At 40.9% G+C, this 21,076-nt stretch overlaps 1 protein-coding gene across 1 annotated transcript in view; it reads right to left on the bottom strand.

Annotated features, from left to right (window-relative positions):
- The window catches only part of LOC117501384 (collagen alpha-1(XIV) chain-like), a 212,155-nt gene that overhangs the window by 43,822 nt on the left and 147,257 nt on the right, over window positions 1-21,076 (bottom strand). The window contains exons 25-36 of the mRNA XM_034160248.1: window positions 19,982-20,056; window positions 16,801-16,940; window positions 16,466-16,589; window positions 14,049-14,192; window positions 13,495-13,659; window positions 12,095-12,133; window positions 9,453-9,591; window positions 9,195-9,337; window positions 7,495-7,604; window positions 6,231-6,389; window positions 5,309-5,386; window positions 5,122-5,208 (exon numbers count right to left, since the gene is read on the bottom strand). Coding sequence (XP_034016139.1) covers window positions 5,122-5,208; window positions 5,309-5,386; window positions 6,231-6,389; window positions 7,495-7,604; window positions 9,195-9,337; window positions 9,453-9,591; window positions 12,095-12,133; window positions 13,495-13,659; window positions 14,049-14,192; window positions 16,466-16,589; window positions 16,801-16,940; window positions 19,982-20,056 — 1,403 coding nt within the window. The remainder of the gene's footprint in view (window positions 1-5,121; window positions 5,209-5,308; window positions 5,387-6,230; window positions 6,390-7,494; window positions 7,605-9,194; window positions 9,338-9,452; window positions 9,592-12,094; window positions 12,134-13,494; window positions 13,660-14,048; window positions 14,193-16,465; window positions 16,590-16,800; window positions 16,941-19,981; window positions 20,057-21,076) is intronic.

Raw genomic sequence — 21,076 nt, 5'->3', positions numbered from 1 at the left:
AAGATGTTGGTTGTTCACAGTCAGCTGTGTCTAAACTCTGGACCAAATACAAACAACATGGGAAGGTTGTTAAAGGCAAACATACTGGTAGACCAAGGAAGACAAAGCGTCAAGACAGAAACTTAAAGCAATATGTCTCAAAAATCGAAAAATGTACAACAAAACAAATGAGGAACGAATGGGAGGAAACTGGAGTCAACGTCTGTGACCGAACTGTAAGAAACCGCCTAAAGGAAATGGGATTTACATACAGAAAAGCTAAACGAAAGGCATCATTAACACCTAAACAGAAAAAAACAAGGTTACAATGGGCTAAGGAAAAGCAATTGTGGACTGTGGATGACTGGATGAAAGTCATATTCAGTGATGAATCTCGAATCTGCGTTGGGCAAGGTGATGATGCTGGAACTTTTGTTTGGTGCCTTTCCAATGAGATTTATAAAGATGACTGCCTGAAGAGAACATGTAAATTTCCACAGTCATTGATGATATGGGGCTGCATGTCAGGTAAAGGCACTGGGGAGATGGCTGTCATTACATCATCAATAAATGCACAAGTTTATGTTGATATTTTGGACAATTGAAAGGATGTTTGGGGATGATATCATTTTTCAAGATGATAATGCATCTTGCCATAGAGCAAAAACTGCAAAAACATTCCTTGCAAAAAGACACATAGGGTCAATGTCATGACATAGGGTCAATGTCAATGAGCAGATCTGATTTGATGCAGGTGTTAATTTGGGGGATGAAAATTTACAGGGTGATTCCATAATTTTTTCCTCAGAATTGAGTGATTCCATATTTTTTTCCTCTGCTTGGTCTAAAAAAGTAACCGTTACTGACTGCCACAATCTTTTTTTCTTGATTTCTTATAGTGTTTCTTAAAGCCAGAAAGTTGCCATTTGAAATGACTTTAGTTTTGTGTCATGTCTGTGATCTGCTTTTTTTCTACAAAATTAAACAACTGAATGAACATCCTCTGAGGCCGGTGATTCCATAATTTTTGCCAGGGGTTGTATATGAGAATTACCTACTTAATTTTTACGTGTTTGCAAGAATGATCCAACTAGCATGCTAATGTTAGCGTGATAATAAGATAATCCATTATTTTTGTTCTTTAGCCACATGTATTCCATTTGTAGTGTTTCAAAACAAATGGGTGGAGCCACTAACATGCTAATGATAGCATGCTAACAAGATAACCCATATTTTAGTGTGGTATGTTAGCATACCTGTCAATCTATACAGTTTGCCTGTATTTTGTATAGACTATGTAAAGTCATTTTCATTTTCATGCAGTACGGCGTATGACCATTTGTATATGTTGAAACAAAAATGTAAGTTTTTTTTTTTTATGGAAATGTTCCATTTTGTTTTGATGTCAGTGATTTGGTCTGTAAATAAAAAGTGTTTCTGAGAGCATTAACTGGGTTAGATGTCTGTGCCTTTGGAAACTTTTTTGCATGGTTTAAACAGCACCAGACCAAAATTTAAATTTTATTAATATTATTATTAACAATTTATTAATGTATTTATTTTTTAAGAACACCAAGGAAAGTAACGCCATCAGCGCATCAACTGCACACAAATTGACTTCTGTTACTGTGAGGAGTTTCCTGGCGCTCAGGAACGCATGCGGGTAAAATACATGTTGAATAATCTTTATACTAAAGTTAACTTGCTTTAGTAACTGCCACTGTTACATCTCAAATGTGGGAGTTTGATGTTTTACCTGCATTCATACCCTGTTCAACTTTAATGATCGCTAATTAAAACAGCCTCCCTCTGCTTGGACAGGTTTAAAACAGTCTAAAAAGGTTTGATTCTTGATGTTTTTCATCCAGATTTTAAAGTTCAATGGACAAATTTAAAAAGAAATGGTCTTAGATCCAATAAGATCATGATTAAATGGGTCGTATTGTAACAAATTACCACATTTTCATGTGTTCTTTCTTATTTCAGCCTCAATATCTTAAAACTTCTTGCTTCGTTGCCAGTTCATCTCTTGAGCTTTCTTCATTTCTCTCATTTTTTCTCCAAATTTTATGATCCCAATTTTGATAACTGAAATCAATGAAATGTGAAGACCTCAAAGTCATCCATAAATAATAGAATAGAAAAGAATAGAGCAGAGGCTTTGTCATTGTACGTACACACACACACACACACACACATATATATATATATATATATATATATATATATATATATACACAATGAAATCTGTCCTCCACATTAAACCCATCCTAATTACAGTTAGACACAATCCAACCACGAGGACCAACTCCAGATGTAGAGACGCTGCCTTGGTCAGGGGCAGAGAAAGGAGCAAACCCTAAATAAGCATGTTTTGTTTGTGGGAGGAAATCAGAGTGCTCGGAGGAAACCCACTGATCCCTATATAATACTGGATCGCTCATTGGCCAGTATTGTTGAAGCAAACCGGCCGTCATATTACCACTCCGATATCCCGCTCCTAAACGCTCTTTTCTATTGATCTTTAATGAGGCGCGCGCAACTTTATTTTTTGTAATTTTGTTAAAAAATACTATATATGTATATATATATATATATATATATATATATATATATATATATATATATATATACACACACACACACAAAAGCTTGCTGTTGATTCCACAAAATTTGTATAAACTTTGATTAAAGAATGATCATTTTTAGTATTGAATATTTTTCCCAGTGAGATATGAGTAAGTGAGAATAAAAGAAAGTGTCAAAGTAATAAAAGAAAGAAAGAAAATAAATCAAATAGCAAATCATGGCATGCATAGATTAGGAGGGATCAATCTTACATTATACGAAGAACAAAAACAACTTAATGAGAGAATCAGCTCAGTTATTATTGAAATTGTTGACATTCCAATAAGCTGTCTATGTGCGGTCTGCATAAGTTGGGAGTGGTAAGATGGCCGCCAGTTTGCTTCAGCGGACTGTACGGAGTGTGTGGGCCAATGAGCAATGCAGTAACATATACGGATCAGTGGCAAGCACAGAAAACACAAAAAGCACCTGCATCAATTTAACAACAGGTAGCTGCGTCACAAATGTCTCGCAAACACAGAGAACACAAACAAACAGCGTGTGTCACAAATTCAAATGCAAATTCACCCGGCGCATGCGAAAACACAATCACTTTGCAAAGCAGAAAAAAAATTTTTTTTTTGCATTTTTCTGGCGTTGCCCACAGGGAGAGGCGGAGAGCTGGGGTCGCATTGCTTATTGCTCCCCAGCTCAGTCGCCATGTCTTGGAGTTCACTCCGGTGAACGAGAGGGTTGCGTCCCTACACCTTCGGGTCGGGGACAGGTCTCTCACCGTTGTCTCGGCCTACGGGCCGAGCAGCAGTGCAGAGTACCCGACCTTCCTGGAGTCCCTGGGAAGGGTACTAGATAGCGCTCCAACTGGGGACTCCATTGTTCTCCTGGGGGATTTCAGTGAGACCTGGAGGGGGGTGATCAGGAAGCACGACCTCCCCGATCTGAACCCGAGTGGTGTTCAGTTGTTGGACTTCTGTGCTAGTCACAGTTTTGTCCATCACGAACGTGTTTTGTGGATCTGGAGAAGGCGTTCGACTGTGTCCCTCGGGGCACCCTGTGGGGAGTGCTCCAGGAGTACGGGGTCCGGGGTCCTTTGCTAAGGGCTATCCGGTCCCTATACGACCGCAGCAGGAGCTTGGTTCGCATTGCCGGTAGTAAGTCAAACCTGTTTCCAGTGCACGTTGGCCTCCTCCAGGGCTGCCCTTTGTCACCGGTTCTGTTCATTATTTTTATGGACAGAATTTCTAGGCGCAGCCAGGGTGTAGAGGGGGTCTGGTTTGGGAACCACAGAATCTCGTCTCTGCTGTTTGCAGACGATGTGGTTCTGTTGGCTTCATCAAATCAGGACCTTCAGCGTGCACTGGGGCGGTTTGCAGCCGAGTGTGAAGCATCCGGGATGAAAATCAGCACCTCCAAATCTGAGGCCATGGTTCTCGACCGGAAAAAGGTGCTTTGCCCTCTTCAGGTCAGTGGAGTGTCCTTGCCTCAAGTGGAGGAGTTTAAGTATCTCTGGGTCTTGTTCACGAGTGAGGGACGGATGGAGCGTGAGATCGATAGACAGATCGGTGCAGCATCTGCAGTGATGCGGTCGCTGTATCGGACCATCGTGGTGAAGAGAGAGCTGAGTAGGGGGGCAAAGCTCTCGATTTACCGATCGATCTACGTTCCGATCCTCACCTATGGTCATGAGATTTGGCTCATGATCGAAAGAACGAGATCGCGAGTACAAGCGGCCGAGATGAGTTTCCTCCGCAGGGTGGCTGGGCGCTCCCTTAGAGACAGGGTGAGGAGCTCGGTCACTCGGGAGGAGCTCGGAGTCGAGCCGCTGCTCCTCCACGTCGAAAGGAGTCAGTTGAGGTGGCTCAGGCATCTTTTCCGGATGCCCCCTGGACGCCTCGCTGGAGAGGTGTTCCGGGCACGTCCCATTGGGAGGAGGCCCCGGGGAAGACCCAGGACACGCTGGAGGGACTACATCTCTCGCCTGGCTTAGGAACGTCTTGGGGTTCCCCTGGAGGAGCTGGGGGAGGTGTGTGTGGATCGGGAGGTGTGGGCGGCTTTGCTTGAGCTGTTGCCCCTGCGACCCGACTCCAGATAAAGCGGAAGAAAATGGATGGATGGATGGATGGACTTTGCAAAGCTTCACAACACAACAAAGAGCCGAAAACACAAAACAAGATTTCTTCCCAGAGAACTTTGACTAACTTCTACTGTTCAGTGTAACAGGAATATAATAAATTCATCAATAAATAAACTTTGTCAACGTAAATATTACAGTGTCATGACGTTCTGAATGGTCCGTCAGTTAAAGTCCTCCAGGCAGAAACCTCTTCTTGTTAGTACTTTTCAGTGTGCCTGTGTCTTTGCATGTGCTGTGCGAATGTTTCTTGACAAAATATGATCTCAAATTGTCACCTGTGCTGCACGTAATCTTTATTAATCATGTCCCTTGCAAGTGTTTTCTCAAATATGTGACAGAGAACTGATGCAGGTTTTGATAATGCTTCATTATATGGGAATTCCGAGTAAAAACAAGCAGATGTGAATGTGTGTGCAGCTCACTGGTGGTCCAGCGGGGCCGGCGGGCCCTTTGCTGTCCTGGGTACAGGTGCAGGCTTTGGGCATGGCCGGACACTCGGCCTCCTTCCTCTGGACGTCCACGAGACAATGATGATGAAAAGAAAATTAAAAACATGAGCAGTGATGACATAAAGCATGAAAGTGATGCAGAAGCAAAGGTTCAGCTCACCAGGCCAGGGAGCTCACAGCATTTATCTCTGCTGGCCCACGAAGTGCTGCACACGATATCAAAGATCTGAAGCTGGAACTGCAGGATGAAAAAAAAAAACCTGATTACAACAAACCCAAAGCAAACGACTGCTGCTGAGACGCACAGAACAGTTATTTTTGTGAGTCATCCAGATTCCACCAAATAAGTCTTATTACTCAACCCTGAAACGTACACATACTAGACATTACTAACGGATATCACCTGGGTAGCAAATGAGCAAAAAAGGCCACCAAGCACAATAAATAAATATTATAATAATAATAATAGTAATGATTAGATTTCTGTAGCAGCACATTCCACCCAATTACAAAGTGCATTAATAAATTGATACAACAGAAAGACAAACATGTCCTCATATTAGTAACCACATTTTTATCTTAAACATATTCCCATAGGTAGTTGTTTTTAACTATCCCCTGTGTACTGTATAAGTATTAGAGCAACACTTTGACCTTGGCCTGTGACCTTGACTTTTAACTGAACTTTGTCAAAATCAAATCACTCTGTCTTTGTCCGATCCTCAAACATTCCACACAGTTTGGCCCAAATCAGGTCAATAATCCAAGTTATATTCGTCATACATATACAGACAGGCAGATGCATACAGGACTAAAAACAAAGTATTTTTAAATGATTCTGTTTATGTAAAATGATTTGCTAATAAGACACACAATTTAATCACTTTCTTCTGCACATAATATTTCTGTGGGTTACGTTTCTTTTCCAAATTCAAATAAAATTTAGATGATGTAAAATGTAGTCCAAAAATCCTGAAATGCCTTGACTCTATATTATGAATTAAATTTCTCTCACTTTTAAAAAACATTCTGGTAATTGAATGTTTAAAAATGATGCATCGTGCCACATTTTTTTTTCTTACAGGTGCAGAGTTTTCCTTATTCCCTCTGGAGCGGACCATCCTTCCCAGAACTTCCAGTCCGTCCGTGGTGATATTTCCGGCTGCGTTGATGTTTTTCTCTGACACCATCTTGCAGTCGATCACCACTCTGGCGCTTGTTTTGCTGATTGCGATGTGAAGCTGCAGCATAAAAATCCAGCATGTTCATTATAAAGCTGATTTAGGAAGCTTGTTGCAAACATCCTGATTGAATTCACTTGAATCACACAGACCAGATCCGGGCATCGCTTCCGTAAGACATGACACATTTATAGACCACAAGAAGTTCAGCAAACTCATTTTAAGCTAGCTATGTGGTAATTAGTATAGCGAGGACTGTCAGAACTGAGCTAGGCTAGTTAGCCTGGTCACTATAATGGATAAAATGTTTAAAAAAAATACAAATGCTATTGTAATATCTTTGATGTCAGATTTATAATGTAGTTTTACTCCTCAGTCTCATTTTTCAGACTGTAATGATGTAGATGATCATTTTATCAAACTGGATCATGTAACATGGTTAGCTAGTGCGCTAGCTGCATCGCTAGCTGCATGTATTCCAAAGTGTAATAAATCAGAGATGAGTGGGCTACAAAATTTGAAAAAGTTTTGTAAAAGCACTAATGTATTAATACATTAACAGAATACTTTATATGCCAAAAAACCCAACATAATTTTCAAGCTAGTTTGAGGAACAGTTTAAGGTAAAATAAAAAAGGTTAGATAAAGTGATAAATTAACTATCTGAGTTACTGCTCAGAATATAAATTAAAGTGATTAAAAGGAATTTTTTGATCAAATATTGTCAAGCCTTATTGGCTAAAACTATGTTCATAAAGATTTTCCACACAGTTTAAACTTTTTAATAATAATAATAATAATAACAATTTTGCATTGGGTCAAAGGTCAGCCGTATCATGATGATGTCAAAGATAAATATCCACCAAAAACAGAACTATCCACACCACCACAGACATCATCTGAGGAACGTCACATTTTCATTAATAAAGCTTTTTGCATGGAGTGCTGTGGCGGTGCAGATCTTTCTGTTTTTGGTAGAATTCTTCTTGATCAAACACGCCCTTTATGCATTTTGGATGTGCGTGTCTTCTTTGCATCAAAGATAAATATCCACACATATTCCAACTGAAGCAAATATTCCACCTGCCTGAATTCAAAGATACAAATAATTACAAACTAAAACCAAAGTGGAAGAAAATTCTGGAGTGAGCGGCATATTCCTGACCTTATGGAAGCTGCCGTAGAAGAGTTTTTTGATTTCTGCTCCTTCAAAGGTCACTGTTTGGAACTCTCCTCTGTAGTCATTGTTGAAGAACGTCAGAGTTTTTCCTCCATCTGCAAAAACACAAAAAATACAAAATACAAATAAAACACAACTATTAAAAACACCGAGCATACACCTGTCAGCGCAATGACTTAAAATAAAACATTAGAGAATAATTCAACTTATCAAGACAATCAAACCAGTGATTTTGGTGGTGATCACCATCTGTATGTGGACTCTGGATGTTGTTCCCATGGCACATGCACAGCCATGGGAACGAGGGAAAATAGACGTCCCTATGTCAGTCAGTCAGTCAGTCATGTGAAATTTTATTTGAGAGTGACGATACTTCAGTTGTACTCGCCCGATTGTCACCAAACGTGGTATGTGCATTACACATAGTGACCCCAACGCATCTCTTGATTGGGGTGGCTGTGGTCAAAGGTCACAGTCACTGGAGCGTGCTTTGTAAGTTTGTAAAAATATTGTGAGCAAAATTATTTCACTTGTACAGCCTGTCTGTCAACAAACCTGGTATTTATGTTTGGCACAGTGACCACAAGAAGATTATTGATTTTTTTTTTGGGGGGGGGGGGGTGTTAAAAACCCCCTTGGTGAAGGTCACTTGTGTGTACTTTGTAAAGTTTTCTAAGCTAAATGACTTCAGCTATCCTGGCTTAATTGTCAACAAACATGGTATGTGTGTTACGTACAGTGACCCCCAAGAAAGCGACTGATTTTGGGGGGGTCAAAGGTCATGGTCACTAGTGCAAAAACATCTTTCCTAATTGCCTGGTTATCACTAAAACCCCCTGTCTACATGCGTCCCGTTAGGTTGCGGTTGGCTTCCCAATAGAAAAAAAAATAGTAAAACAGCAAACACAAGGGATAATTGGCAACCCCGCTGCAATCCATCTGCAAGCATACATGGTCATCCTAGAGCACGCCACCCACCATCTGGAGTGTCAGGATCATTGGGAACCCAACTGGGTCATTGGCAAGCTCATGGCAACTTAACCGGGCAACGTCTAGGGACCCCTGCTGCAAGCTGATGCCATTGGACTTGTCCCAAACACTGACGCAGATCTGTACCCGATCTGTTATCCTAAAGCTCACTGTAGCAGCGCGGCAAGCAGGAGGCAGAATATTCCATCCCGTGAATAGGTGTCACCAGTGGCAAGGTCACTGCCAGTTTCAGCCGTTTGCTTCCAAGTTCTATCTGGAGCCACATGGAAACTGACAGGAGCAAGTGGACACCAGGCTTAACCTCAGTATGTGTGTTAGACACGGTGACCCCAAGAATCCTATTAATTTGGGGTCTAAGGTTAAACATTACTGAAATGTACTTTGTAAAATGCTTCAGCAGAAAAGTGTCACTTGTTGGATTTATTGTTGTCGAATTGTTGCGGTGTCTGTCTAGACTGGGGAAGAAGCAATTAGAGATTCAAACATAAATGGTTCAGCAAAGGTCAACTTGACTGGAACGACGTTCCTTTGTAAAAGTTTGCTCTCTGGTCAATCAGAAAGTCATTAAAATCTTTCCAAAATGAGACGTAGTCACTCTCTGCACTCAAACAGGGTCAAAGGTCACAAGCTGATTCTGACCTCTGCAGAAAGGTTGTTGTTGTTGTTATTTTGTGCTTTGCATTGAACAGACTCACTGTCCAGGATGACTCCCACCAGCGGCTCGTTGTGCTTATTGAGGATTTCCCAGAGGGCAAAGGGCTCCTGTGGCGTGTCGGGCAGCAGTCTAAACAACAGGGTGATGGTGTAGTCGGAGGGCAGCCCCTCAGGATGGAGGAATCTGTCCGCCACGACAAACACAACACACACCGATAAACCTCATGTAGCCATGGCAACCGCTTGTGCTGAGTCAGAGCGGTGCAGTGTGGTGGAACGTGGCTAAAGAATGTGTGAACCTGGTGGGCTGGGCCAGCAGGGCGTCGCCGTGCAGGTGGAAACATGGGAAGCTGTTGAATGTGCCGGGTACCATGGAAACACCAGACAGGCTGCCGTAGCGATCCTCCACCAGCCCAAAAAGCTCCATCATACGGAAACCTGCAGATAAACACCAGCTCCATTAAAAAAAACCTTTTAATTCAGGATAATTCCCACATCTGATCATCACAGTGACTGTTGCTAACTTGTGTTACTTTGTTAGTTTGCCACTACATTACTGAACCAAGCCAAGAGGCAAAGCTAGAAAGTGCAAAATATATCATTTTTAAGTTATTACCTCCGCCAATGAAGTTGGAGGAGGTTATGTTATCGCCCCTGTTTGTCTGTATGTTTGTGAACAGTCTGGACCTCAATTTTTCATATATCGCTATAAATGTTTTACTGAAGATTCGTATCCTGATAGGCAAGAACTGATTCAGTTTTCAGGGTTAAAAGGCAAAGTCAGGAAAAATACTGGAATAGTGGAAAAATTCCTATCTTTAACATTGAATGAATTTTCAAAAATTCCTAACTATGTCAAAACAGATCAAATTTCTTTCATATTTGAAAGTGTTTTGTAGGATGGTATCCTTTATTGTCGGACAAAGTTTGATTCGGATCTCATCCATATTATAGATTTTGTGGCCATTTAAAATTAACATTGAAAACATTATATCTTAATCAAACATACCCCGATCACTCTCATATTTGAAAGTGAGGTGCAGACTGGCACTCACTATTGCCTGACAAAGTTTGATCTGGATCTGATCTGGATTGTGAATTTTGTGGACATTTGAATTTAATATTGAAAAGCCCATTTGATGTACTTTTTGCATTATATCTCAATCAAAAGTGCCTCAATCACTCTCATTTTGTGAGAATGAGGTGCAAACTGGCACTATCAATGAATAGACTAAGTTTGATCTGCATCTGATCCCTATTGTAGATTTAGCAGATATTTGATTCTTTTTAACATTGAAAAGCCCCTTTGATCTATATCTTGTATTATTATATGGCTATGATGCTATGTTGTGTCTGAATGGCTGATTTCCGGTCTGATATTTTCCCATATCAGACCGTTACCATGACAATCGGTCCAGATCACGTTTTAGATTTGTTACAAACCAGAAAGCTAAAAACGTGATTAGAAAAACCAAGTTGGACATGAACATACTCCATAAATATCAATGCAGCATTGGAAAAAAAACACAGATTGAAAGCTTACCAACTAACGACCGGACCATCTATTAGCAAGTTACCGTTACCGTTTATATATATAAAAGACATATAATAAGCGAATTATTGACCTTGCTTGCTCGGTTAATAATCCTTTATTAGTTTAAACTTATGAAAAGCCAGTTCTAATAGCAGTGTTGTAATGTAACAAAGTAGAAATACTTCGTTACTGTACTTAAGTAGAATTTTGACGTATCTGTACTTTACCTCATTATTTACATTTTTTTCACTTTTACTCCACTACATTTCCTCAGTAAAATGTATGCTTTTACGCCGATACATTTCACGTTAACATCTTCGTTACTCGTTACTACAATATAAAAGTAGAAGAAATTTGATTGGGCAATGCCTGTTTGCAGAGGTGAAAGTAGCACAGCTGATACATTTCTCTTCAGTTGGAGTGCAGCTGGACAGCAGGAACAGATACAGTCCTCTGCAGCTGGAGCGCAGCGCCTTTCACTCCTGCTGCATCAAGTGCCGCGTTTGACATAAAACAAGTTTAAAAGATAAAAAAATGTAAAAGGTGACAGGATGAATCTGCGCCACCATGGAGGAAGCGGAAGACTGTGGAGGGTGAAAACCATCTGCACTTTGGACTGCAAATATGCATACGCTAATGCATGGACACACACACACACACGGATCGGCTCCCGCTACAGTCCAGTGCATGATCGGAGTACCGACAAAACTGGCCGACATGGCTGTTTCGGATCCTTTATTTGAAATGTTTTCGAACAAGCGCTGCATAATAGCGGTGCCACGTTTTGGATTCGAGAGCACAAAGTTTGGTTGCTTTGCAGTGGTTGGTGGTGGTGATACTTGCATTGTTTTTTTTTAACTTATCCTTAAATTTGGCACAACTGTGTAGCTATAAATGACTATTCTGTGTGGGTCTTACAGGAAAAAGAAGGCGCCTGGAGAAAGTCAAGGAGACACCCACATACCACCTGGCTACAGCAGATAGATGGTCACTTTGCAGAGGTGTGGATAGACTGGTTGTCTGTCTGGATGGTTGCCATCCAGGACCCACAGTAACCAGTTTTTATGTTCATCTCTTTCAAACGCTGTCAAACACTAATCCTCACCAACAGAAAATAAAACACTGAAGTTGCTCGTGGGTACACTGGCGCATCATCATGCATGGCTCCACCCCCTCTTTGTCTGACCAATCATCAGTTGACGTGCGATGCATCACTCCAGCAGGCATCTGCATTGTTTCAGAAATTGCCTGTTAAGTGAATGGCTACAAAATGCTGGGGTTGTTTTCGACCACGCCTGAAGCATCCACATAAAGCCCAAAGATGATAATTTAAACTCAGTGACAGCGTGATGAGCTTAAGCTTGTGTCAAAAGTTTTCTAAAAGTTTTATCTCTGCTGATTTCTTACCTGGAGTTGTGCTGCCACTCATCGGCACTGACGGACAAGCTATGTTGAAAGAAAGAAAGAAAAAATTAGGATGGAAAGGAAGATGAAGACACTAACAAAGAGAGAAAGTAACATTACAGTACTGTATTAATTGAACATTGTAAAATAGGGTTCTACATTGTTTCTTAAAACTTGATACAACACATACCATTGGAGCGCCAATACTCGATAGGCATTACAATATCAACATATTCATATACTTAATACAGTTTATATGAATTTTATTTAAATGCATGTCTTGAAATTTCACCTCTTCTTTATCCTAAATTTACTTCACAACCTACATGTCAGTTGTTACTAACTTCAAGGCTCTTAATCATCTTATATTTATGGCTTCCTGAACCATGATGGAGCTAATTTTAAAGTCAGAACCTTAAACGCACCCAGTTATGCCCCGGCTTAGATATTGGTTTAAAAAGAAATTACTTTAAATCCCACTTTAGTGAAGCAGAAAAGTTAAATTAAGGAAACAGATATTTTTTTATATGCCCCATCAATTGCACTTCGTGCAGAATTGTAGTAAAACTAAGACACAGAGTAATACTGATTCAACATTTTAGCCGTTAAAAACATTATTATTATTATTATTATTATTATTATTATTATTATTGCTGTTGTTGTTGATGTATGCAAAAAATGTCTTGAAAAGCAGACTTTAATCTAAGGGGGGTGGATTCCATCCCCACACCCTTCTGGCTATGCTCCTGCACAGTCCCTGTGAACATAAAGAAAACATAATGAGAAGAAAACCTTGTCTTTATGTCGAAAGCGCTATCTAATTGACAGGTAAGAAGATTCTATCACATGTGCCATCTGTCAGAAACAGAAGAACAGAAAGCCTGAATGTTTCTCTCTTTTTTTTTTTTTTTTTTTTACAAATCACAGTGGGTGATGGCATGCACTGTTGATGATTGTCCCCCCGCCCCCAACTTAAAGCACTCTGTGCTGTCGCACAAAAAAAGTGGACGAACTGGTCGCCACATTGAGCACCGCCATATCAAGAATGTGAGGATGGGAACTGGTATAAGACATCATGTGATGTCTTATACCAGTTCCCATCCTCACATTCTGCCAGTGTTTAGATAATACCACAAACTGGTATGAACCCCTACTGTAAGTATTCCAAAGTATGAACAAGGATTCAAGCCATGATCTTCTGTGATGCAGATTTGTGAACGTGAGAATAGGGCTGAGAGCCTGCGTGAAAAAAGACAACCGACTGTTTTCGCTAAAGTGCCTGAAACATCAGTTGTGTCATGTGACCTCTTTTGTGCCATCTCAGGACATCTGGAACAGGTTTTATTCTCTCAATAAACATCAATCACAAAAGGTCTGATAAATGCTAATTGTGGGTTACTCACTGGCCGTTGCGGCCTCACACACAAACGTCACCAGCTTCTCTTCGATCTTCTTGAAAGCATCCAGGTCGTCCACAAAGAAGACGTGTCTGTCACTGGGTTTACTGGCGATGCTCACCAGCTCGCCGTAGTCTGCGTCAGCAAAGCCGATGGCAAACACGATGTAGCCTTCGCAGGAGAACATTAGTTATTATTTATATAGTATAGTATATAGTATATATTATAAGTGCTTGCTCACAGGGGGTCGTTTTGACCGTTGGGGTTTTACATAATTATTGTATGGCCTTGCCTTACAATATAAAGCGCCTTGGGGCAACTGTTTGTTGTGATTTGGCGCTATATAAAAAAATTGATTGATTGATTGATTGATATACTGAATATCTGTGCTGTTTGTGCTTTCATTATAAATAAAGCTATATTTGACTTCTGGGCATAGCGGTTTACGGTAAGATGATTTTGGCTCTCCGAGACCAAACAAGAAAACAATGTCTTGTTAATTACTAACAAATGAACCGGTGATCATTTTAAGTTCTGAGGTCAAACGCGTCACTGCTGACCTTCGTTCTGCATCTCCTTGGAAACCATGTTGACATCATCCTGGGATCGACCGTCCGTGAGGACCACAAGCACTTTGGGGATTCCTCTTCTGACTCCGCCCTCCACAGTGAAGATGCTCTCCTTCACGTGTTGGATGGCCCGACCTGATAGAACAGAGAGACCCATCAATCAAACCCACAGTCCAATCAAACTTTGTGTTAATCTGCTGCTGATGTTTCTGTCTTTGTAAAGCTTTGTGATCCTTTTTTTTTTCCACCTTTCTCAGCTCTTCTAAAATTTCTAAAAACTGTAACATCATTTTCGCATCAAATATTTTCTAACAAAAATCTGAGTTCATCATTATTTGAGGTAATTTATTTATTTGTTTGTTTCTTCTACATTCCTGACAGGTCTTCTGGATGTTTACCATCAAACCTGATATGTCATTGAAGGTTGACCCTAGATTTGCCCTTAAAGGGTAAATGGTTAAGGTTACTGGTATTGAAAGTCAAAATTGGGCTTTTCACTCGGATTAAGCTCCAAATGTGGCACAGACAGACTGTACTGGTGACTTCTGAAATTGTCCAGGCAAGGTCAAATATGCCAAAAGTCTATCACTGTGGTCAAAGGCATGCCTGTCTCTATGATGCCCTACGTCTCCAAGGCCCTTTGGCCGATTTATACTCGGGTTGGGTCTCGAGAACTGGTTCTTTTCGGGTATTGTTAAGAAATGATTCGATGCACCGATATCAATAGCCTTTTTGCTTAATGATTCCCTTATCGGTCCTTCAGAGCGGCTATTGTTTTTGAGGGTGTTTGTCACAAAAATGTTCATTTCTCTACGTTGATTGCAGACCCTGCAGCAACTCTGTAATCAACCGCTTCTGCAGCGCGACTCCACTTTGACGCGTGAAGCAATGAAGCAATGCTTCGATCCGCTGGCTTGTTGGTTCTTTGATTCGCTGCTCTTCAGAAGGGGCAAGTCCGCTTCTTAACCCCTCTCAAAGCCATTAAAATACGTCAATCGTGAGTCACTTTTGTGTGAATTAAATTCACTAACTGGGACTCTTGTCTTGTTGCAGTCAAGAAACGAGACTCGTCCTCCATTCGTTGGCACAGCTCCAAACGCTGCACGGCTCTCTGTTGAGTTAGAGGCTGGTCGGAATTAATAACTTCAAAGTGAATCGCCGCTTTAAATAAAATGACAACTCTTACAAATGTTGTAATACAGACAATAAACTACAATCGACTAAAATGTTTTTTTTCCTTCCAAAATAAGACATCCTGCATTCTTTATGAATTACATCCTGATGTGCAGCACAGCCAATAATGCCAATAATGTCTGAAAGGAAATGCTTTTGACAAAAACTAAGAGTAGAATGGGAGGCAGAGCCTTCAGCTTTCAGACTCCTCTCCTCTGGAACCAGCTCCCAATTCGGATCAGGGAGACAGACACCCTCTCTACTTTTAAGATTAGGCTTAAAACTTTCCTTTTTGCTAAAGCTTATAGTTAGGGCTGGATCAGGTGACCCTGAACCATCCCTTAGTTATGCTGCTATAGACTTAGACTGCTGATGCATGATGCACTGAGTGTTTCTTTCTCTTTTTGCTCTGTATGCACCACTCAGCATTTAATCAATAGTGATTGATCTCTGCTCCCCTCCACAGCATGTCTTTTTCCTGGTTCTCTCCCTCAGCCCCAACCAGTCCCAGCAGGAGACTGCCCCTCCCTGAGCCTGGTTCTGCTGGAGGTTTCTTCCTGTTAAAAGGGAGTTTTTCCTTCCCACTGTCGCCAAGTGCTTGCTCACAGGGGGTCGTTTTGACCATTGGGGTTTTTCCGTAATTATTGTATGGCTTTGCCTTACAATATAAAGCACCTTGGGGCAACTGTTTGTTGTGATTTGGCGCTATATAAATACGTAAAATTGATCTGATTTGATTTTGACTTGAAAACCTACAGATTTTGTTTATTTCTATTTATGTTCAGACATCAAGTCTGTCATCTGACATCTACACCATGTAGAGTTTATTATGTCCAGAGTTTAAGGATCCAGTGACCAATTTCATATTTATTTACTTTAAGACTCAATAAAATGTTGTTGACATAGAAAACCTGTAAAGCCAAAGTAAAATTCACAAGAGGTACCGATAAGGGAATCGATAAGGAATGGGTTCGATAAAAAACCATATCAACCCTTATCAATACCATCCTTAATTTATACCAAATTTGGTATGTGGATAAAGACTGCTGCTAAAACTGCCATTAAAGAATCCGTTTTACTTCTTGGTGCATGAAGTGGCCACACCACGTTTCAAGATAAATGTGATTTATATGTTTTGGTTGGTTTCTCTCTTCATGATACATTTCCTTGAAGGATGCGACTTGTACTCCAGAAGATATGGTAAACTGTAATGTGTATCAATCTTGTTTGCTGACCTGTTTTGGTGTTTCCTCCTTTATACGAGATCCTGTTGATGGCCTCCAACAGACGCTCTTTATTGTTGTACGAGTTTAGCTTGAACTCGGTACGTGCATCGTCACTGAACTGTGCGATAGCCACCTGCACAGGAACATGAAAAATGAATAGAAAAATATGACTTTAAAGTTTTCTTTTTTGCTCTGATGTCACACCAAAGAGCTGCAGCAACAAAACAGAACTTGATTCCACCCTACAAAATCTGGATCCCGCCTGCACACGGGTCAGTTGTTCTCATTTACCGAGAACTGATTTAACTCTTGCAGAACTTTAATCAGTGAACTCTGCAGCTCACCTGAGTGCCACCAGGTCCAATTTCATCCAGAGCTCCAGTCGTGCTGTACAAGAACCGGATTATCTTCAGAAAGTTCTCATCACCAATACTCCAGGAACCATCAACCAGAAACACCAGATCCGCTCTGGCCGCCTTACACACTGATGATACAGACAGAAACAGAGTGGTGTAACCATACAAGACCCAACATTTACACAAATCTTCATGAAAACCCCTTCAATCATAAAACATGATCAAATAAACACAACAGGACTCACAATTCCAGTTTACTGTGGAATCCATAAATACAATGGATCATGATCCACATTTGTGGATTGTGTTCTGTGGTTTATAACTTTTAAAATCCAACAGAAATTCAGAAAGTTTTATGTCTCACACACACTGATAAGAAGCGATCCAGAAATGTGCAAAATCCACTAATGCATGATCCATATGAGGACAAAATTATCCCACCTATTCACGGTTTTAGAGTATCCCAGAAGCCTTTGCGTGCTGAGGAGGGAGGCTTGATGCTAACTTTAACATTGAAAATGCCATAGAAATGCTAAGGCGTTAGCATCGGTCCCGTATTTAAGTTATAAAATACATCTATCAACTGTTTCAGAAGACCATAACAGGTTGGTTTAACATTAAAAAAGGGTAAATATTACTCACAGACATATGCTCTTTAGGGTTTTAGTGGGGAAAAATTAAGATAAAGCAAAATAAAACAAAGAACCAACGAAGCAGAAGATCGAAGCACTGCTTCATTGGTTCATGGTTCAAAGCAAAGAAACGGTTGATTATACAGACATTTTCTTCAAAAATTTCCTAAGTGTTTTTTTTTAACAGCAAGGAATTATCAACACAGCATTTCTAAACATCTTTATTTTGGATCGTTTCATTATTTTACTTTGCACACAGAAACAAAATTAGTAAGTAAAAACTCCCTGCAGCTTCTTCCTTCTTTCACTCGGGGGCGCCACAGCAGATCTGAGGTGGATATGCATGTTGATTCGGCACAAGTTTTACACCGGATGCCCTTCCTCACACAACGCCACATTCAGGGCTCTCCCTAGAAATTTAGAGCGTGATGACACTACAGGTCAAGTGAAGCCCCATCCCCCATCGTCGGGGAGAAGCTCCAGCATTTTGGGTTTTTAAATACTAATGGAAGTCATATCCTGTGCGTGTCCACACAGACACAGATACAGTCTTTTTCTCAGCAGTTTCAAGAAATATCTTCATACCATGGACTGTCGTATATACGCCAGGCCTGTATGTGGTGCTTTAACACTCCCCCCCAAAAATAGAGACAACAATGTGGAGCATGCGCATAATCTGTGTCTGGAGTTGTAGTCTCAAAGAAGACAATCACAAGAGCCCTGGACAGGGATTGGTTGTAGTCCAAGAAAAATTCCTCTTCTACAGAAGAGACACCTTCAAGCCAGACTGAAGTCTGCTAAGGACAACCTGGAGAAGGATTCATACCAGAAGCTTGCGCTTTGGTGAGAAGAGACAAATCTAGAGCTCTTTGGCCATAGAGATGTTGCTTATGTTTGGAGAAAGAATCAGAATCAGACTCAGAATCAGAATTGCCTTTATTGTCATTGTAATTTGCATTACAATGAGATTTGAGTGCAACTCCAAAAAGGTGCGTTCCATGGTGTGAGTAATTTTTAGCCAATATAAAAGATTTAGCAGGGGTGGTGGCCAAGTGGTTAATGTGCTTGGTTTCAGTTCAGAAGGTTCCGGGTTCAAATCCCACCCCTGCCACATTTCTCCATGTAATGTGGAGTTGCGTCAGTAAGGGCATCCGGCGTAAAACTTGTTCCAATTCAACATGTAGATCCACCTTGGATTTGCTGTGGCGACCCCGAGTACAAACAAGGGAGCAGCTGAAGGGACTTACTATAAAAGATAGTGAAATTTAACGGTAAATTATATATTATATATAGTAAGTATAGTCATCCAGTCATCCATAGTAGTAAGTATAGTATATATAGTATATATTATCCATCCATCCATCCATCCATCCATCCATCCATTTTCTTCCGCTTTATCCGGAGTCGGGTCGCGGGGGCAGCAGCTCAAGCAAAGCCGCCCAGACCTCCCGATCCACACACACCTCCCCCAGCTCCTCTGGGGGAACCCCAAAGCCAGCATTCCCAAGCCAGCCGAGAGACGCAGTCCCTCCAGCGTGTCCTGGGTCTTCCCCGGGCCTCCTCCCAATGGGACGTGCCCGGAACACCTCTCCAGCGAGGCGTCCAGGGGGCATCCGGGGGCATTATATATAGTATATTATATATAGTATATGTACAACTAATATAAACATAAGGTAAAATTAAAATAAAATGTGGACCAAGTAAAATGTAAATGAGAATTACGCGTATATCCAATTGTGGAATCATATTGCATGGGAAAATTGCACATGGTTTACAGATTATTGCACAAGAAACTTGAAGGTGCAGATTAGAGTGATTTGTTATTGTTCAGTGCAGTGATCGCTCTGGTGAGAAAGCTGTCCCTGAGTCTGTTTGTCCTAGAAAGAAGGGACAGACAGATAACCCAAAGAACGCCAATCCCACAGTGAAACACTGAGGTAGGAGTATTATGCTGTGGGGAAGCTTCAGTGCGTCTGGAACTGGGAATCTTCTCAAGGTGAAAGGAATCATGAAGAAAGAAGGACACGTGAAGATTTTAAAAGAAAACCTCAAGCATTTAGCAGCAAAAATGAGTCTGTGTCATGGCTTTGTCTTCCAACATGACAAAGACCCAATATACACATCGTTCCTGGTGAAGAACTACCTCCAGAAGACCAAAGTGAACATTACTGACCGGCCTACAAAAAGCCCTGACTTGAAAATCTGTGGGGTGAACTGAATGCAGAGGTCCACACCAGAAGACCATCAAATCTGGAGGAGCTTGAAAGATTCCTTTAAGAAGAATGAGCTGGAATTCCTCAGGAGACACATCTGAGACTTGTTGAAAACTACAACAAATGACTGCAGGCTGTTACCCAGCAAAAAGGGCACACAAATTACTATTAGCATCACAGGAACCAATAATTTTGACCCTAGTACTTTTGTTTTTGTGAAATAATTTTGTTTCTGAGAAATGTGTCTAACGTACAGGAACCAATAGAAAAAACTCCTCTTTCACAGATCCTGAAAGAAAAAACCCTGAAGAACTTGGCTCTTACCTTCTTTGGCAGGTGGGATTGTGGGTAACGGGGTGGTGGTGGGGGGCGTGGTCGGCACTGGGGTCGGGATAGGCACTGTAAGAAAAGATCAAGCAACACACAAAGCTGTAATTATAACCACAATCATGGTCAAAGAATCCCCACAAGCTACATGATCCTAAAATTAAACCGACCGCCTGGAAACTAAACTTGACAAAGTCCAAAAATCAGCCGGCAGAAAGTGTCAGATAACGACAGCTGCTGTGTAATTTGTAGCCTGAATCATAGTGTGTCACGCTTCACTTTCTTACCTCTAATCTGAGCGTGCATGCAGGAAAATACCATAAAAACTCTTCATTCATTCGGGTAATAAATCAGCGTGTGAATTCCTGCTGCAGGCAGGCGACAGCAGTCATTTGGAGCAAAGAGTCAGGCTTTCGTTTGGATCAAAACAAAGCCATAAATCACAGCGCTGACTCTGGAGAGCAAACAAATACCTGCTCATTTGTTTGTCTCATCAGCCGGGAATCACTTCATCTTCTCTATTTCTGTGCAACTGCATCAAAGCCAAACAAGTTATTTTCACTTCAAGTCTTTATTATATCATAATGGAGCGTAAAGGAAATAACTGAGCGGGAAAAGTGTGAGTGATGCAGAGCAAGGGACCAACGACCGCTCCAAGAAAGAAGACTAAAAAAAAGGAAAAATAAAGCAGGCAGCCTCCTGCGGTGTCTGAGGATTAGTCTTTGTAAACATCTCAGCGTTAACGATGAGGATGAAGGATGCTTCAGGTTCAGTGACGCCACTTTCTCCTCAGCCAGCAGAGGGCAGCAAACCTACCCAACATCCACAGCTGTGTGTGTGAATGTATATGTGTGCAGCAACAAGAGCCAGCTTCACATCTCTAACCTAAAATCTAAAGATGTTAATTTTATTCCACACAAAAAAAGTCATTTAAATGTGATTTCACAGATTATCAACTGTTTTAAACAAAAACTGCTTTAATTTTTCCATATGAAATCCAGTCTAAAAAAGAAGCTTCATTTTGCTTTGTTAAATGATTATAATTATACTTATCTTAAAAATCTTAAAGTCTAAACTTTCTCAGTGTGAAGC

Source organism: Thalassophryne amazonica, chromosome 20, assembly GCF_902500255.1.
Source record: "Thalassophryne amazonica chromosome 20, fThaAma1.1, whole genome shotgun sequence".
NCBI classification, from domain to species: Eukaryota; Metazoa; Chordata; class Actinopteri; order Batrachoidiformes; family Batrachoididae; genus Thalassophryne; species Thalassophryne amazonica.
This window is presented reverse-complemented; position numbering and strand designations above follow the sequence as displayed.